This window comes from Strigops habroptila, chromosome 19, assembly GCF_004027225.2.
Source record: "Strigops habroptila isolate Jane chromosome 19, bStrHab1.2.pri, whole genome shotgun sequence".
In the NCBI taxonomy this organism is placed as follows: Eukaryota; Metazoa; Chordata; class Aves; order Psittaciformes; family Psittacidae; genus Strigops; species Strigops habroptila.
The window spans coordinates 252,841-271,352 of NC_044295.2; the positions used below are offsets into that span (position 1 = coordinate 252,841).

An 18,512-nucleotide genomic window follows, 5' to 3' on the forward strand; every position below is an offset into this window, starting at 1 on the left:
GTGTCCCTCATCCCCTGCCATCCATAGGGCCCCTCAGGAGCAGGGGTTGGGGCTGATGAGCTCCAGGAGGTCTCTGTCCCTCTTCCAGCCCTGTCTCTGCAATGGGGGGGTGAGTCCCCTCTGCGCTGGTTGCAGCATCCGTCACCGCAGGGCTCAGACCTCTGCTGTGTCCCCCAGGCTGGACCCTCCCATAGGAATAGATCTGTGGCTGCTGGTGGCTCTGGTCACCAGTGGGGCTGAGCATCACCCTCCCATGGTGCTGTACCCCCCCCCCCCCTCCATCCCAGAGCTGCAATAAACAGGAGTTCATTGGGGCTTTTCTTGCCCCCAAATTGTTCTGTTATCCCCAGGTATGGAACGTGGCCTTGGAGCATCCCCCCAAAATGAGGATGGGGTCCTTGTTTTGGTATTTCCTGAGGGTTGTACCTGGTGGGGACCCCACAGCACCCCCTGAGTGACAGCACCCACCCATGGGTGATGGTCCAGCATTGACCTGTTCCTTGGGTGCCAGCACCTCCAGTTCAGCATCTTGCCCTGGGACCCCTGGCTCCATCCAGGGCAGGGGTCCTACAGCCAGCACTGGCACCACTTGGGGACCCAGGGCCACTGAGGGCTCCACACCAGCCGGGGGGGCTCAGTACTGGTTGGGGGCTCTGATAACGGCTGTGGGTCCTGCTGCTGGCTGGAGACTCAATACCAGTTGGTGGCCTGGTACCAGTTGGAAGCTCCAGTTCTGTCCGGAGGGGCTCTGGTGCTGGACCTGGGTAGCGGCTCCAGTGCCAGGGACCAGTTATAGAGACATGAACCAGCCGGAGGGGCCCAATTCCAGCCGGGGGCCCAGTATGGGCTGGGAAGGGGGGGCATGATCCTGGAGGGGCTTATGCTTGTGCATGTCTCGTATTGGGAGGGGGTCCAGTACTGCTGTGGAAGGGGGTTTCTTGTACAGGGTGCAGTCCGGGGGGAGTCCAGCATTGTCTGGTGGTACCCAGTGCCGGTGGTCCTATACTGAACTGGGGGTGTCTGGTACCGGCTGGTCTGCTCCAGTCCCAGATGGGGGATGAATACTGGCGACATGCACACACACGGTACCGGTGGGGGCTCCGGTACCGGCTCGGGGCGGGGGGAAGGTGATACCGGCCGGGGCTCCGGTGCTGCAAAGCCGCGGGGGTGCCAGCGGCGCTGCGGCAGCCGGGGCCGGGGCGCCGGCGGGAGGAAGGACGGTACCGGGCGGGGCGGGGCGGGCCCGGGGCGGGCGCTGCCGGTGCCGCTGCCGGCGGCCGGTGCCGGTGGCGGGCCCGGTGCCGTGTGCGCGTTCAGGGAGGGAGGGAGGGGGGGGGGGGGCAGGGGCGGCGCTCCCGGGCCCGGTGGCCGCTCCCTGCCCGGCCCGGGGCGGGGGGACGGGCGGGACGGGCAGGACGGACCCCGGCTCCGCGGGCCCGGTGCGGCCGCGCTCGGATTATGAAGGAGCCATGAGCCCGCTGCGGGGCTGGCTGCTCGCCGTGCTCCTCTCGGTCGCCCCGCGGGCAGGTAGGTCCCGGTCCCGGCATCCGGCATCATCCCTCTGGCCCCCGGCATCATCCCTCCGGCCTCGGCATCGCTCCGGTCCCGGCCCCGGTCCCGGCCCCGCCGCCGCCGCTGCGGCTTTTTCGCTGCATCGACACATTTTTCCGCAGCGCCGCCCCGCAGCGCCCCGGGAGGGGCCGGGCCCCGCGCCCCCCCCCCCCCCCCCCCCAGCCACCGGACCCGCACCTGCCGCCCCGGCCGCCGGTGCCGGTCCCCGGTGTCCCCCCCCCCCCGGGATGTGTCCCCGAGCCAGCCCCGTGTCCCCTCCGGAGCTGCCCCCATCGCGGCCCCCGCCACGGCCCCCGGGTGTCCCCGCTGGAGGTGTCCCCGCTGGAGGTCTCCCCAGAGCAGCCCCCCCATGTTCCCTGTGGGATGTGTCCCCATAGCGGCTCCCTGTCCCCTGGGTGTCCCCCCCTCAGGAGATGTCCCCATAGCGACTCTCCATGTCCCCTTGGGACATGTCCCCATAGCAGCTCTCCGGTGTCCCCTTGGTGTCCCCTCTGGAGGTGTCCCTGCACCAGCCCTCCTGTCCCCTCAGTGTCCCCTCTGCGGGGTGTCTCCATCGAGGCCCTCCACGTCCCCTCAGGAGGCGTCCCCCCACGAGCCCCATATGCCCCCCGGGTGTCCCCTGCATGAGGTGTCCCCATACCAGCCCTCCATCTCCCACTGGGATGTGTCCCTATACTGGGCCACCATATCCACTGGGCATCTTCAGAGGTGTCCCCATCCCAGCCCTCCCTGTCCCCTGGATGTCCCCTCCAGGATGTGCTGCTGTGCCCCGACCCCCCCTTCCTCCAGGTACAATGTCGTCCCTGGGTCCCCCCACATCCCCTGTTTGCCCTGTGTTGCTTCACCAGCCATCCATGTCCCCTGTGTGTCCCCTCCAGGACATGCCACTGCATTCGAGGCCCCCTGAGCTTCGTCTCCCAGACGTGTCCCCATAACTGGTCCCCCACTCTCCTGGGCACCCCCAGCCCATCATTTTGGGATGTCCCCATACCTGGGTGTCCCCCACATGTCCTCCAGCCGTCCACCCTGGGACATGTCCCCACACCTACCCTCTATGTCCCCTGAGCATCCCATCTGGGACACGAGTGCCCCTTTTGGGACGCAATGTCACACTTGGGTCACTCCCTCACCACATCCCCATCCCATCCCTCCTCATCCCCATCCCTCCCTGTCCCCAGCCCCCGGTGGTGTCCTCAGCCCTCTCTGGGCCACCCCAACGTGTCCCCTGGCCACAGGTCCCGCCACGCAGGCCGGCTCGCTGCAGCGGAGGCTCACCCGGGCCGGATGGCAGGACGGGAGGGTCATTTCCCAAATCACCCACCCCAGCAGGCTGGTGGGGCACAGCTCGGGAGGAGAAGTCCAGAAGCATCAGCTGGACACCAGGGTCAGGAATGAGCCTGGAGGAGGAGGCCCTGTAAGTGAACCACAACCCCCCTCCATCCGCTCTTGCTGGGGTCCCCAGCTGGGTGGGCAGGTCCCCAAGGGAGCTGCTGTCACCAACTCATCTGCACCCCAGCATGTGCATGGCCACCAGCATCCCAAACCGGAGTCTTCATCCCCTTGGACACCATACCACTGCCTTCCCCTACCACTGCATGGATGTGTGCCATGAAATCCCATTAAACCTGGATACTGGCGCGTGCGGGCATAGGGAGAGATGAAATGGGAGTGGGCAGGCGGCAGGCAGGAATCCTGCAGTGTGGATGGGCTCATGGCTCCGGGAAGGACCAGCGAGGCCATGTGGGAGCAGCCCTGCGTATCCCACCCGGTGCTGACCCCCAACTGCAGCCGTTTCGCCCCCCAGCCCCGGGGGCTGCGGCCGGTGATACCCCCACCCTGGGGCTGTCGGTGTTTCAGTGCCAATGTCCCATCAACATGGGGAGGGTTCGGTGCTTTCAAAGCGGCGGCGGCGGCGGCGCACATCGATCCCCCCGTCCCTGCCGGATAAAAGGTGGACTTTTGAGCTGCCGCCGCCGCAGAGGTGGTTTAAACCCGGAGTTAAGTAAAACCACCGGACGCCGGGAAATGCCGGGAGGCCGCCACCGGCGCCGGCGGGATTTTAGGAGGTGTTAAAGCAGGGTGTGCAGACCCCGGGGAATCTGCGGTTGGCTCCCTGGAGAGCCTCTCCTGGCCTCCTGCCCGACCGCATGGGCACAGACTTGGCTTGGGACATCCCCTCCCTGCGGTGCTGCTCGGTGGCAAATGTGTCCTTGTCCCCGTGTCACCATCCTGAGCTGCACCCAAGGCTCTCAGCAAGGGGATGGGGCACCCCGGCAAAGGTTTGGGTTTTCCTTGGCCGCCATTTCCCCCGGTGCCGGGGCTCCCAAGGGATGCGCTGCTGCTGCTGGTGGACCCTCACCTGTGCAGCGAGTTTGCCAGGTCTCAGGCAGGCGCCGCAGAGCGCGGCTCTGTGCTGCCGGCAGGAATTAGGTCAGGAATGACGGGACCGCAGGGCGGGCGAAGCGCCGGCTCGGCACTGCCGGGGTGCAGGGATGCTCCAGGATGCACTGAGGAGGTGGCGATGGGGTGCGGGTGCCCTCCGGGCGCTGCAGCAGGGATGATTTTGGGGCAAAACCCTAACGTTTTCCTTTGTGTTGATTTTTGAGGGGTTAAAAGTGCCCCTTTACAGGCTGCGGGTTTGGGGGGGAGTGTTAATGATTGTTTTAATTATTAATTGTCTTGGGTGGGGCTGACGGCTCCATCTCTCTCACAGGGGCTGCATCTGGCACGGGTGAGCTTCGTGGTGCATGCCTTCGGCTCAGCCTTCACCCTTGACCTCCAGTTGAACCAGTGAGCAGCCCCGGGGGTCCCAGTGGGGTGGGGGGCACCCGGTGCTGAGCCAGTGGGGAGAGGGGCCCACGGGGTGCCAGCACCCTCCCAAACTGGGGGGGGGGTCCCACACCGGGGTAGTGCCACATGTATGGGTGGTGGGTGGGTGCACGATGAGGGTGCTGCAGGCAGGGCAGTGCTGCTGCTGTCTGTCTGTCTCCTCATCCTCTTCCTCCTCTTCCTTCCTCCCCACCGCCTCGGCCTCTCACCCCCTTCCTGCTCCTGGCAGCCACCTCCTTGCCTCCCACTACGTGGAGCGGCACGTTGGTGTGGGCAGCAACGGCAGCCACAGCACGGTAAGCTGCGTGCCGTGCCATGCCATGCCATGTTACACTCTGCCATGCCATATTACACTGTGCCATGCTATGCCATGCTGTGCCATGCTCTATCACACCATGCCATACCCTGCTGTGCCAGTTCTGAGGTCATGGTGGCAGATCCGTAAACTCATCAGAACTCCACCAGCAGCCCAGCATCTCCATCCAGGTGGCCTTGGGAAGCCCCCTCCCCTTGCCTTTGGGGTGCCCTGTGCATTGTGGTGCTGCTCCAGTGGGTGACGGGAAGATGCGCCTCACGTGGGTGCTGGTGATGGGTGATGCCCAGCGTGTTTTGGCATGCACTGCCAGCATGCCCAGGGCACTGTGTACACCCTAAGGTAGTGAACCCATGAGCCACCAACCAGGGGTGCTGGCTCCTGGGGGTGCCAGTGAAGGGGTCAGCACCCTGCACAGCACTGGCAGGATGGGACCAAGAGCAGGGTCTGTCCCGCTCAGCCCCTCTCCCGCTCCGCAGGGCGCAGGGGAGCACTGCTACTACCAGGGCCGGCTCCGGGGGCAGCCCCGCTCCTTTGCAGCTCTCTCCAGCTGCCAGGGCCTGAGGTGAGTATCCCCTCACCCCCCGGGTGTGCTGGGAGGCGGGTCAGGGGGTGCTGCACCCCTCTGCACCCCGTTACCCTCAATGCTCTCTTCAGTGGGGTCTTCTCGGACGGCCGAGCCACCTTCCTGATCGAGCCCCAGGCGGGCGTCGAGCACAGGCAGGTGAGTTCATGAGTAACATGCTGGCTCCAGGACCCACCATGTGTCTGCTTCAGTTCCCACACTGCAGCATCACGGCTCTGGCTGCAGCTTGGGGACAGCCTTGGGGACACAGGGATGTGGTGGTGTCCCCTCCTCGCTGTCACATCCATGGGTGGCCATGACACTCGTCTCCCCATGGCAGGGCCTTCGACCGCACGTGGTCCAGCGCCTCCCCAACTGCTCCCAACCGGGTGAGCCTTCATGTGGAGCTGGTGCTTGTCCCCAGAGACCGGTGCTGGTGGCCCCGTGTCCTGTGTCCCACCAGCTCCATCCCTTCCCTCCAGGCTGCCTCTTCCCTGTGTGGAACCAGCGCGTTGCAGGGGGGTTACCAAAGATGCGGCGGCGGCGGCAGGTTAGGGGGGACAAGGGGGACATCAGGTTGGGGACACAGATGCTCAGTCCTTGGTCTCTGGGTGCTGGCTCAGCCTCAGCACTGCTCTGCCATGGGCGCAGCCGGGCTGGTTTGTGGGTGCTGGGCATGTGCTGGCAGGATGCTGCTGCAGGCTCAGGGGTGCCCCGGGAATGCCCCAAAACCAGAGGGGACCCAGGTGGCTTCCCCGCTCCATGCATCCCAAGTATCCCTCATGGGCAGCCACAAAAGGGATCCAAAAGCCCCATTGCTGGGGCTGGGCGGGTGCATCCGCCAGATCTCAGACATGGGCTCCCATCGGCAGGTCCGCCGAGCCCAGCACACGGTTCACAGCGAGACCAAGTACATCGAGCTGGCAGTGGTGAATGACCATCAGCTGGTGAGCGCTGGTGGGGTTGGTGGGGTGGGGGGGTCGGGGTGTCCCCCATCCCACAGCCCAACCTGTCCCCTGGTGCTCCCCATTAGTTCTTGCAGCTCCGCAAGTCCGTGGTTCTCACCAGCAACTTTGCCAAGTCCGTGGTCAACCTGGCTGACATGGTGAGAGCCCATTTGTCCTGGGGTGGGGGGCATCTATGGGGCTTTGTCTCTGTGGGGTGGGTCCCTGGCACATGGTGGGTTTGTGTCCTGGGGGGGGTGTCCCCAGGGGTTTTGTCCCCAGGGGGTTCATCCCTGGTGTCTGATGGGTTTGTCCCTAAGAGGGGTGTCCCCAGAGGGTTGGTCCCCGACACCCGATGATGGGTTTGTCTCTGGGGGAGTTGGGTTTGTCCCAGGGACGGGTTTCATCCCCAGCACCATCCCCTTGTCCCCGCAGATCTACAAGGAGCAGCTCAACACCCGCATCGTGCTGGTGGCCATGGAGACGTGGGCCTCGGAGGACCGGATCCGGATGGGGGAAGACTCCTTGGAGACGCTGACCGAGTTTGTGAAGTACCGGCGCGAGGGGCCGGCGGAGCACAGCGACACCGTCCACCTCTTCTCGTGAGCACCGCGGCCGCGCCGCCTCCCCGCGGCCGGGAGCTGCTGTCCCCTGTCCCCACCATCCTCTTCCTCACAGGGGCCGGACGTTCCAGAGCAGCCGCAGCGGCACCGCTTTTGTGGGGGGCATCTGCTCCCCGGCCCGTGCCGGGGGTGTCAATGAGGTGGGTGCAGTGAGACCCCCATGGAAGCAGGGTGGGAATGAGGGGGTCACTCCGGTGACACCCCTGTCCCTCCCATGTGCAGTACGGCAATGTGGCGGCCATGGCGGTGACGCTGGCGCAGACGCTGGGGCAGAATGTGGGCATGATGTGGAACAAGCACCGCACGGCTGCAGGTACCCGCCACCCCCCGGCAGCTCCATGGGGACAATGGGGGGACCCCCAAGTGCCACCAAGGCGGTGCAGGACAGCCAGCACCCCCCAGCCCCTCTCCTCTCCTCCAGGGGACTGCCGGTGTCCGGACTCGTGGCTGGGCTGTATCATGGAGGACACAGGGTGGGTGCCCTTGTGGCGGCATTGCCGAAGGTCCTGCCCCGTTCTGAGTGACCAGCTGTGCCTGGTGCTGCCCTCTGGGTGGCACTGGGGGGGTGACAGTGTCCCCGGCCCCACAGGTACTACCTCCCGCGGAAGTTCTCCCGCTGCAGCATCGATGAGTACAACCAGTTCCTGCAGGACGGTGGCGGGAGCTGCCTCTTCAACAAGCCCCTGAAGGTAACGGCCCCCCCCGGACGCCCTGGCCCTGGGGGGAACGATGTGCTGGGGACAGCTTTGGGGGTCCCTTGGGGCTCCTGCTGTGTCCAAGGTAACAGCGTCAGCATCGAACCTGGTGTCCCCAGCAGGGGATGTTTTGGGGGTCCTGCTATTCCCTGGGGACATGATGCCCTTTTTGGGGGGCTTGGGGCGCCCCCAGCATCTCTTGTGTGTGTTGTGTCCCCCAAATCGCTCCTGGCAGCTCCTGGACCCCCCAGAGTGTGGCAATGGCTTCGTGGAGGCAGGCGAGGAGTGTGACTGCGGCTCGCTGGCGGTGAGCAGGACCGGGGCTGCCGGCATTACCTGGCGACGTGACATGTCGTGACATGACATGACGTGATGTGACGTGCCGTGATGTGACGTGCCGGTGGCTGTCCCACCAGGAGTGCGCCAAGAGCGGGGGGAACTGCTGCAAGAAGTGCACGCTGACCCACGATGCCATGTGCAGCGATGGGCTCTGCTGCAAGGGCTGCAAGGTGAGGGGCTGGAGGGGACCCAGGATCCCGTATGGATGGATCCAGCGGGATCCTGACACAGGGGCTTCACCCCCGGGTGCAGTACGAGCCACGTGGAGTGTCCTGCCGGGAGGCTGTGAATGAGTGTGACATCCCCGAGACCTGCACCGGGGACTCCAGCCAGGTGAGCTGGACCAGGAGACACGCGGCGGGACACGTGGGGCCATGTGGCATCACCTGCCCTCTTCCGTGTCCCCCAACAGTGTCCCCCCAACCTCCACAAGCTGGATGGCTACTTCTGTGAGAACGAGCAGGTGAGGCTGGCGGGACACGGCCGTGGGGCTCGGGAATGTCCCTGTGGGGTTGACATGTCCCCATGGGGCTCGGGAACATCCCCATGGGCTCCAGCATCCCAGTGCTGGTGCATGTTGGTGATGGCAGCCACGCTGAGCCCCACACACGTGCAGGCTGCGGGGTTTGGGGTACCAGGGTCCCCAGGGTGTGCGAAGCCCTCCCTGTGCAGCGGCTCCTCAGTGCGTGGCTGTGGATCCCAAATCCCAGCAGTATTCCCAGCAGCCACAGTCCGTGTGCTGGGTCCTCGTGTGCAAACCCTCCCTGTGCACACGTGTGGGTCCCTGTACCTCAAACGCTGCCCCCTGCACACGTGGCTCCTGGTCCCTGTGCCATGTGGGGCACCATGGGGGCACTTGGGTGGGTCCTTGTCCTTGCATCACCTCCACGGCCACGCACACACATGGAGCAGCCCCTCTGAGCCCTGTGCCCCCTGTCCCCGCTCCCCAGGGACGATGCTATGGAGGGCGCTGCAAAACCAGAGACCGGCAGTGCAACGCGCTGTGGGGCCGCGGTAAGTGTCAGCCCCCGGCTGGCTTTGCCATGGTGGGAGCAGGGGGGGGGACAGGGGGGTGACAAGCAGATGACACCCCATTTCTCTCAGGCTCAGCCGAGCGCTTCTGCTACGAGAAGCTCAACGTGGAGGGGACCGAGAGGGGCAACTGCGGGCACGAGGGCCTGGGCTGGCTGCAGTGCAACAAGCAGTGAGTGACCCCCCCCATGTCCCTGTGTCCCCTCCCGGGTGCTGCCCGCCCGGCCGGTGACACCACGGGTGCCTCGCAGGGACGTCCTCTGCGGCTTCCTCCTCTGCGCCAACATCTCGGGTGCTCCCCGGCTTGGGGAGCTCAGCGGCGAGATCGCCACCACCACCTTCTTCCACCAAAACCGCTACGTGGACTGCAGGTGGGTGCCAGCGCCGCGGGGTGTCCCCAGGCGGCGGGGAGGGTGTCCTGGTGTCACCGGCTCTCACCGTGCTGGTGCAGGGGAGGCCACGTGCAGCTGGTGGATGGCTCAGACCTCAGCTACGTGGAGGACGGGACGCCCTGCGGGCCCGGCATGCTGTGTCTCGACCGCAAATGCCTTCCAGCCACAGCCTTTAACTTCAGCTCCTGCCCCGGTAGTTGGGATGGGAAGATCTGCTACGACCACGGGGTGAGGGACACGGGGTGGGGGGGACGAAGGGGACCCCGGGGGGGTGTCACGGCAGTGGGGGGGGTGACGCCGTCCCCTCGCAGGTCTGCAGCAATGAGGGCAAGTGCATCTGCCGGGCGGAGTGGACGGGGAAGGACTGCAGCGTCTACGACCCCATCCCCGAGCCGAAGCCGACGGGGGAGACGGAGCGCTACAAGGGTCCGTGTGCCCCACGGCGGGCTCCCCGTGTCCCTGGGGTGCCCCACTTTGTCCCCAGACACCCCCCGGGGGTTCAAGGGGTCCCCCTCACCCTGGTGCTGCAGCTCAGCTGGGCACAACTGGGTCCCATCCCGGCCCCCCCTACCCCCAGCACTGGGGCTGTGTCCTCGTCTCCTCTCCCCACTGATGCGTGTCCCTGTCCCCTCCTCCCTGTCACAGGTCCCAGTGGCACCAATATCATTATCGGCTCCATCGCGGGGGCCGTGCTGGTGGCTGCCATCGTCCTAGGGGGGACAGGCTGGGGATTTAAGTAAGCAGCCGATGCATGGCTCGTCCCCTCTTGCTGCTGTCACCGGCCACATCCCTCCTGTGCACTGTCACCATGTCCTGGGGACACCTCTGGGGCAGTGACCCCAAGCTGGGCATCACCCGCAGTGTGGGTTCCCTGGGGGCTGGGGATCCCTCATCTCCTTGTCCCTGCCTGATCCCCTGCCTTCCCGGCCTGCATGTGGCACTGGGGTGGGGGGAATGTCACTGTCACCCATGGGCCGGACCACGTCTGTCCCCACGCATGGGGTGCTGTATCGGTGCCCCCACGCCTGTTCTCCTGCCTGGACACATCTGCTGTCTGTGGGACCCGGGACACTGTTGGGGGGGACACACGGACTCAGGGGTGGCACTAACGCTCCTCTCCTCTCCCCAACCCGCCGCCCCCCAAGGAACATCCGCCGAGGAAGGTACGACCCGGCGCAGCAGGGAGTGTAACCGTGCCCCCCCCTCGTCTCCTCCTCGTCACCGTCACTGTCACCGTCACCTGACGGTGTGGGAGCCCCCCCGGCCAGGCCCGTCTGTCCGTGTCGCTGTGTGTCCGGCCGTGCTGTCTCCATCTCTGTGCCCCCCGCAGCTGAAAAGAGACAGGGGTTGATGGAGGCGCTGGGGGGGGGACACTGGCAGCAGCCGCCCCCCCTCCCCTCCCCCCAGTTGCTGGCTCTTTTCAGCTCAGTGTTCCCCCATGTGTCCCCCCCATGTCACAGCCCCACACTAAACGCACCCCCACTTCTGTGTTGCAGGTCCGGGGGGGCCTGAGCAGAACGGCTCTGCCCTGCTCCCCCCCCCCCAGCGCCTCATTAACAGCAATTAAACGGGGAGCCCAAGGAGGAGAGCGGGGGGGGGACACCCAGGACCACCCCCCCGACCCCCACCGCACCACCACGAATGTACTGGCCCCCCCCCGGGCTGGTGGCACCGGGATGAATGTACCTGCAGGGGCAACCGGGGGCCTCCCCCGCCCCACACTCCCCTCCTCTGCCCCCCATCAGCAGCTTCCTGGGGCCAGTGCCCCCCAGTACCAGTGTACCGGGGCCTGGAAGTTGTGTCCCCCCGACCCCAGATGTCAGGTCTGGGTCTATGGGGGCCGGGACTGCACCCCCAGATGTGCAAGTGTGTCCCCATGTGGGGATGGTCCCCCCACTGTCATGGCTGCACCCACCCAGCCATTGGACCCCAATGTTCCCAGCGGCGGGGACGAGCACCCATGGGTGCAAGGGTCTCCCTCTATGGCAGGGACCCCCCTCCATGTCCCCAGTTCAGGCAGGTGAACCCCAAACTGGTGGCACTGGGGCTGGAGGGAGGGTAGGTGACAGCAAAGGTGGGGAGCTGGATTATGGGGTGAGCCCCAGGCTGGTGGCACATGGGGGTCCTCAGTGACCCCCTGGGAGGTGGGTGGGATGTGTCACCCCATCCCCATGGCACACGTCACCCTGCATGGGGTGGCTCTATAGGGCCACCCAACCCACAGCACCACAGAGCACCAGGGGCCCACACTGGTCCCTTCAACCACTGGTGACACTCAGCACTGGGGGGGGACACCTCTGGTGACACTAAGTGTGTGTGTATGTGTGGGGACACGCGTGGTTACACTCAGCAGGGGGATAACGGGGACAACACCCCATGCCCATAGCAGTGGGGGTGTCCCCTCTGTGTCCTCCCTTGGCCAGTGTCCCTGCCTGTCACCGGGCCCTTTGCCACGAAGGCAGGGGGTGACCAAGGGTGTCCCCAAGCCCAGCCATGGCCGAGGCACATGGTGGCCGCAGTGCTGTGTGACAGCCCAGCTCAGCACCCATGGGTGCCTTGGCTGTGGTGGCACCAGACACGAAACAGGATGTTGGGAGGCGACAGTGGGACAAAATAGCTGGATGTGCCCAGGCTTGGCTTTGGTGGTGGCTCCTCATGTGATGGGCTGGGGGGACATAGGGACATGGGCACAGGGTGAGGGGAACTGAAGCAACCCCCATCTCTATCACCGTCACCACAGTGGCCCCACTATCATGGCCACAGCGCCAGGGTGGGCCCCGGGGCGAGGGGACGCCTCTATTTCAGTTGTCACTGGGTTTGGGGACATTAATATATATATATATAAAAATACGGGGTTTTTCTTAATGATTTTAATGCTGTGAGGTGGAGCGGTGCCACCGCGGAGGCGCCAGCGGCTGGGACGGGGGGTTCACCCGGTGCTTCCAGAGCCAAGAGAGCAAAACACCCCCCTCAAGCCCCCCCATTCCCGGCAGGGGCCACGCACAGTGGGGTGGTGACACCCCCCCACCCCAGCACCCACATCCCATCCCGAGCTCCTGCTTTGCACGTGCTGCGGAGCCGGAGCCGCCGCGTGTTCCTGGCGCGGTGCCCGGCTCCGGCCCCAGCAGCCTCCTGCGATGCCACAACTTATTTACAATAAAGGTTTGGAAAAGGATTGGGGTTGTGCTTGTCACCGGCGCTGCGGGCGGGAGGCATGGAGCCAGGGGGGCCGGAGCCCCACCACAGCTCCTCAGGAGGATGCTCCAGACCCTGGTCCCCTCCGCTTCATCCCATCAACGCCCCACACTCCACCCTGGCCCATCCCCAAGGGATGGCACCATCCCAACCATCACTTCAGAGTCAGGGTCCCATCTTATGGACCCAATGGTGAGTGCCACCAAGCTCCCTCCCTCCAAGCTCTTGCCTGGTTGGGGACCCTGCCCCACAGCAGGGACACATGGCTGGTCCCCATCCCACCATAGAGATGCTCAGTCCTCTGTCAGGCCCAGCAGGAGGGCACTGCTCCATCCCTGTCCCACCATGTGCAACACTCGCTGTCCCAGCATGGGACTGGTCCCTTGCAGACCTCTGGGACACATCCCACTGCAGGAACACGGGGACAGGCCCCTGTCCCCTCCCAGGGCCACCCTCAGGCTGGGTCCTGCTGGGTTTGCAGTGGGGTGAGCAACTCCTGGCAGACGGGGACTCCGGGATGGGTCCCCAACTCCCAGAAGGACCCATGAGGATGGAGCATCATCCCATGGGAGCAGCCTGGGTGAGGCTGAGCTGGGGCTGGTCTGGCAGAGCTCAGCACAGCCGGGCTGCTCAGCACATCCACCACGAGAGGGCTCCCCCTTCCCGGTCCATCTCCTGGCCGCGCAGGGGATGCTCTCACATCCCTGAGATGCTCCAAGGCCACTCGTGCCCCCGCGGTCCCAGCTTCGAGCTGGGAGGACGAGCCTGAGGACAAAGGCACAGACTGGGGAGGGGGCTGCAGCACGTCCCCCCTCACTGGGGTCCTCTGATGGTAAAATGGGTGGCGGGTGGGGGGCACTACATGAGCGTTGCTACCAGCACCCTCAGCCCAGCAGCCCCCTGCCCACAGAGGGTCACTTCCCTGAGGAATCCTTTCTCCGCCAGCCAGGGACAAAAGGTGGGATGCAGGACAACACACGCTGTCACCAAGCCCCTGATCAGTGGGGCCCTGCAGAGCCCCCGGGGGACCCACTCTAGTGTCTCCTTCTACATGGGTGGCATGAAAATCCACTTGCTCAGCACCTTATCATAGAACCATGGAATGGTTTGTGTTGGAAGGGACCTTAAAGCTCCTCCAGTTCCAACCCCCTGCCACAGGCAGGGACACCTTCCACTAGAGCAGGTTGCTCCAAGCCCCTGTGTCCAACCTGGCCTTGAACACTGCCAGGGATGGGGCATCATTCCTTATGGCAAGATGCTGAGCACCAGGGCCCGCACACACGATGCAGGATGCTGGGGGGGAGTGAGGACACTCACTGCTGGCTCTGCCCCACTTGGGGTGCCCAGGAGCACCTTGGGGTGCTGCCTCCCTCAGGGGCAGCCCCAGCCCCAGCCCCAGCCAGGAGCCTCTTTACTTGTTCCAGAAGGGTCAAGCCCATCTTATTAAAGCAATCACTGTCATCTGCTCGCTCTGTCCCCGCTGGCTGCGGCCTCGCTGGAATTGCTCTGGGATGGGCAAGACACTGGAGGAGCCTCTGGCTGAGGCAGGGAGCATGGGGCGAGCAGCCGGCTGAGCTGGGGGGGTCTGCACCAGGAGCACCCCCCCGACCCCTCAGCCACAGCATCCCCTCCTGCCAGGGCCAGGCTTGGAGCCAGCGGGGCCGTTTCTCCCCACAGCACCATGAGCCCCTCAAGGGTTTTAGGCACAGATTTGTACCAGGCACAACTGAGCTGCAGCTATTTTGGGCTCACGTCTAGATACCAGTGCGATGAGTGAGCCAGAAATATTCCAGATGCACAGACTCGGTCTGAATCTGAAGTTATTCAGGGCCTTCAGGGTCAGGAGGGCAAAATCCATGACTCGTAGTCAGCCCAGCTCCGGGCTGCACCCCGCAGGGTCACACAGCACCTACACTGGCTGAGGTGTCTCCAGCTCCATCACATCACCCAGCTCCTCTGCCTTGAGCTGCCCCAAACCACAGAGCACTGGCTGGCTGGATGCTGCAGCGTTCCTGCCTCTCCTCAAGCTTCTTCTCCTACTCCTAACTCACCAGTTTTATGCCAGAGACCAGCCCTTGGGCCCAGCTCTGATCCACATTCCTCACACATGCTAAAGGTGAACCACATCGCCCAAGGGAGCAGCCACAGCCTCCCATTTCCATGTTGGTGCTAAGATGCTCCAACAACAATGGCTGTGACGTTGGCATCGGCTCTGTGGTTCCTCCAAGGTCACTTGCAGAGCTCTCCCCTTAATCCCAGTGGGATACATCCCCCTGTAACACAGCCGACTCAAAAGGAACTGCAGGAGCAACAGCTTGGGCAGGTCTGGGGGGTGCATCTGTCTGTCGCTTAACAAGGATCAATTCCAAGACCTTTATTCGCCCCTCTTTTTGCTGCAAGCAGCGACGGGCCTCGAAGGATGGATCCTGCCAACCTCAAACCCCAGCAAGGAAAATAAATCCCTCATTATTAGTAAAACTAAAGAAATAAGAAACCAACTCCTGCTCAGCCGCCTCGCTCTGTGTGCACTGCACAACGGGAAGCCCTTGAACCTGAAATATCTCCGCTCCTTCGGCTGTCGAAGCTGATGATGGACCATCTGGCTGTGATTTTCCAACTGGAATCGAAGGAGGCTCTTTGCTTGGAGGTGGGGGGCACAAGAAGAAGATCCTCAAGTCCCCCCCAGGAAGGTGGCAGCGGCAGAGGCAGCAGCATGGGGGCTGCCACATGAGCAGAGGGAGGCTCTGAGTTTCCATCCTGCTCATAAGCAAGCTGAGATGTTTGAGCTTGAGCTTTTGAGAGCAGAGGGAGCTGTCAGACGGTCAGGAGCCCAGGCTGCTGTGTGAAGTGAAACGGGGAATGTCACCCTGAAGCGAGTTTCTTTGGGGGATAAATCCCAGGCAAGAGGAAGCAACACCCCAATGCAGCTGAAAAAAAAAAAGCACATCCTCCTTTTCCTCCTCATTTTCCATGCAAATGAAGAACTCAAACTGACCACAAACCAGGAGATGGGTTTTCCAGCTGGGAATCCCTCTGAAGGCTGACACAACCACACGACACAGAAGCCGTCCATCTGTCCCTTCCCTGTTAGAAGCACTCTGGTGTCACCCCCACATCCTCAAGCAACAGGCGCTTTCTACTCCAGTGATGATGCTGGAAGACAGGGTGACTTCTTCTGGCTGTGTCACCCTCTGTTCATGGTGGGATGGAAAGGGAGAGAAGAGAGGGAGGATGGGAAGCACAGAGCCTGCTCTGGCTCTCCCCAAAGCCCCCCGGCACACAGTGTGGCCTGTGATGGAGCAAGACCAAAGCAAGTTTCCTCTCTGAGCTGAGGCTCTTATTTGATACATGGAAATTTTAGGGAAATTCACCTTTTTTGTCACCTTTGTTTCAGGGAAACTGCAGGAAAACAGCTGAGAAACGGCCAGAGGGAGGTTGCACATTTCAAGTAAAAGCAGATCCCAGCTCTGTCTCACTCGCTATGGGAATTCTGCTATTTGTAAAATCCCAGACTGGTTTGGGCTGGAAGGGAGCTTAAAGCTCGTCCAGTTCCAACCCCCTGCCACGGGCAGGGACACCTTCCACTAGAGCAGGTTGCTCCAAGCCCCTGTGTCCAACCTGGCCTTGAACACTGCCAGGGATAGGGCAGCCACAGCTTCTCTGGGCACCCTGTGCCAGCGCCTCAGCACCCTCACAGGGAAGAGCTTCTGCCTCAGAGCTCATCTCAGTCTCCCCTCTGGCAGGTTAAAGCCATTCCCCTTGGCCTGTCCCTCCAGGCCCTTGTCCAAAGCCCCTCTCCAGGTTTCCTGGAGTCCCTTTAGGCACTGGAGCTGCTCCAAGGTCTCCCCTTAAGGAGCCTTCTCTTCTTCAGGCTGAACCAGCCCAGTGCTTTCAGGCTCCAGCTGAGAGGCAAGAAACAAATGAGAGCACAGAGCAGAGGCAGTTCAGGGGGAAGCAGTGAGCGGGCTCAGCTCTGCACATCTTACACAACACTGTCAGCCCAAACAGCACTCCAGCACGCTGAGCAGACTCCAGGAGCACCATGGGCAAGGGGAGCATCAGCATTCCCAGCTGCCAAGGGCTTGCCGAGCACAACACATCTGCAGCAGAAGCAACTCAAGCTGTGGGTGGCCCCGGAGGAGCTGGGCAGGATGAGCTCATACAGATTAGACTGAAAAGTTCCAGGAATTCTGGCAAGTGCTTGTTGCAGCTTTGCAGACACAACAGGTCGTGGTAACCACACTCACCACCCAGGTTTCTTCCTGCCTGTTGTGCTACTGAGCTCTTTTGGGTGACAAACACACCCAGCGTTCCATGGTGCTTGAATTATGCTGCACAGGAAAGCTGGGTGTCATTCTGCTTTTAGGTAACCACGAAGGTATCAAAGCTGAAACCTTCTGCTGACTGCTTTGAGACACCACTGACCTGATTCCTCATGGCAATGAGGATCCCTCAACAGCAGAGAATAAGGACAGGAGAAAAAAAACCCCAGACTTTCCGAGCCTGAACACAAACCAGACATGTGTCAAACCCAAAATCTCTTCTAAACATTCTTTGAGAGTGAATGAGTTCACATGGAGGGAGCTGGCCCCGGTCCCAGCACGGGGCACTGGAGGCTACACTCAAGAGCACCGAACCCTCAAAGTCAAGGGGAGAAAACCAAAAGGAAAAGAGGAGCTGAGCCTCCAAGAGCAGTTCAGCAATTGGAGAGACAGGGCAGAGCAGCCCCACGGCACCAGAGGCAACAGCCAAAGCCCAGATGGGAACAGTGCGAGGCTGCTGCCAGACACGCACAGGCTGGGGGTGACAGGACAGCGCGGCTGCACCGGTAACTGCTCGCCTGGGAGAGAAGCCCATGGGCTGGAGGTGTGTGAAGAAGCTTTCCGGAAAGAGAAGGACTTTTGCTAGCCCAGAAGTCAGCCAGTGGCCTGAAAACGTGACTCAAGGCTTTGGGATGCCTTAACCTCAGCCTTGCAGCCACCAGCTCCAGTGAGGAGAGTGCCAATGTGCTGGGGAAAAGGAGGGAAACCCAACCCCTTGAGTCTGTTACAACTAGACTGGACAAATCAATTCCCAAATGCCCTTTAAGAAGCAACCTCCTCTGCCAGGGCATTGCCTGCATTGCCTTGCAGGTCTTTTCCAGCCCAAAGCCTGTGTCATTCCTTGCTGCTGCTTTTTATTAGCAGTCCCCAAACGCTTGAGTTCCCATTTCTGCTGCCGGCAGCTTTAACCCACAAGCAGCTGAGGCAGAGGCGAACCCGACGGCTGCTCCCCGCTGGGACTGCCCGTGCAGGAGGGGTGCAGGCTGTGCCACAGCTCAGCAGTTCAAATCCAGGTCAGCAGAGCTGAACTGAGCAGCCCCAGTGGGCCCGTTTCACCTTGTGAGCGCAGCCAGAGCCGAGGCAGCCGCTGAAGCTCCTGTTCCATCCCTGCAGCACAGGGGGACCCGCTGCCCCTGCTGGGATTGCAAGCACGACGTGAAGCTCTCCTGAGCTTCTGTTAAACTACAGGAGCTGGGGATCAGAGCTTGTTGAGTGAAACCGGCATCTGACAAAGAAAAGGCTCTGTCTTCCTGGTTTTCCTAAGCTTTTCTTCCTAGTTCTTCTGAAGAATTTAGATTCATAGCTACAAAACAGCAATTTATCAAATTAGCTTCGAAGTCTCTCAAGATCTCAGCTCTCCTCTCTGGGTGATGTGCAGTACCGTGGCATTCCAGGTCAGAGCACTTTATGCAACTATCTCCTTACCCCTACCCCAGCTACTATTGGTTTTATCGCCTTCCGTAACAGCTCTCTTCTCTTTCCTTACTGGACATCACAATACACATGCAAATAGGAAATGCACACAGGCCTAACATTGCAGGGAATCAGAACTTACTTTGTGTGTTAGTCTGTCATTATCTAACTGTGCTGCTGCAACCAGCCAGTCAGCAAGGAAAGGCAATAGGTGATAAGAAACCAGATTTTGGAGCCACCACTTACACCAGAGTTTCACTTCACAGCCTGGTGGCATA

At 62.6% G+C, this 18,512-nt stretch overlaps 1 protein-coding gene across 1 annotated transcript; it reads left to right on the top strand.

Annotated features, from left to right (window-relative positions):
* Positions 1 to 1,352: 1,352 nt before the first annotated feature.
* ADAM11 (ADAM metallopeptidase domain 11) lies at positions 1,353 to 12,479 on the top strand. The gene is made up of 26 exons (XM_030508760.1): positions 1,353 to 1,527; positions 2,808 to 2,986; positions 4,286 to 4,362; positions 4,631 to 4,697; positions 5,194 to 5,279; positions 5,372 to 5,438; positions 5,620 to 5,668; positions 5,762 to 5,829; positions 6,152 to 6,226; positions 6,313 to 6,384; positions 6,659 to 6,825; positions 6,902 to 6,986; positions 7,069 to 7,159; positions 7,268 to 7,319; positions 7,436 to 7,535; positions 7,777 to 7,848; positions 7,958 to 8,050; positions 8,133 to 8,213; positions 8,293 to 8,343; positions 8,831 to 8,894; positions 8,985 to 9,084; positions 9,164 to 9,283; positions 9,364 to 9,532; positions 9,616 to 9,730; positions 9,950 to 10,040; positions 10,450 to 12,479. The coding sequence occupies exons 1-26, from the start codon at positions 1,470 to 1,472 to the stop codon at positions 10,493 to 10,495; spliced, it is 2,295 nt and encodes a 764-aa protein (XP_030364620.1). The 5' UTR covers positions 1,353 to 1,469; the 3' UTR covers positions 10,496 to 12,479.
* The last annotated feature ends 6,033 nt before the right edge of the window (positions 12,480 to 18,512 follow it).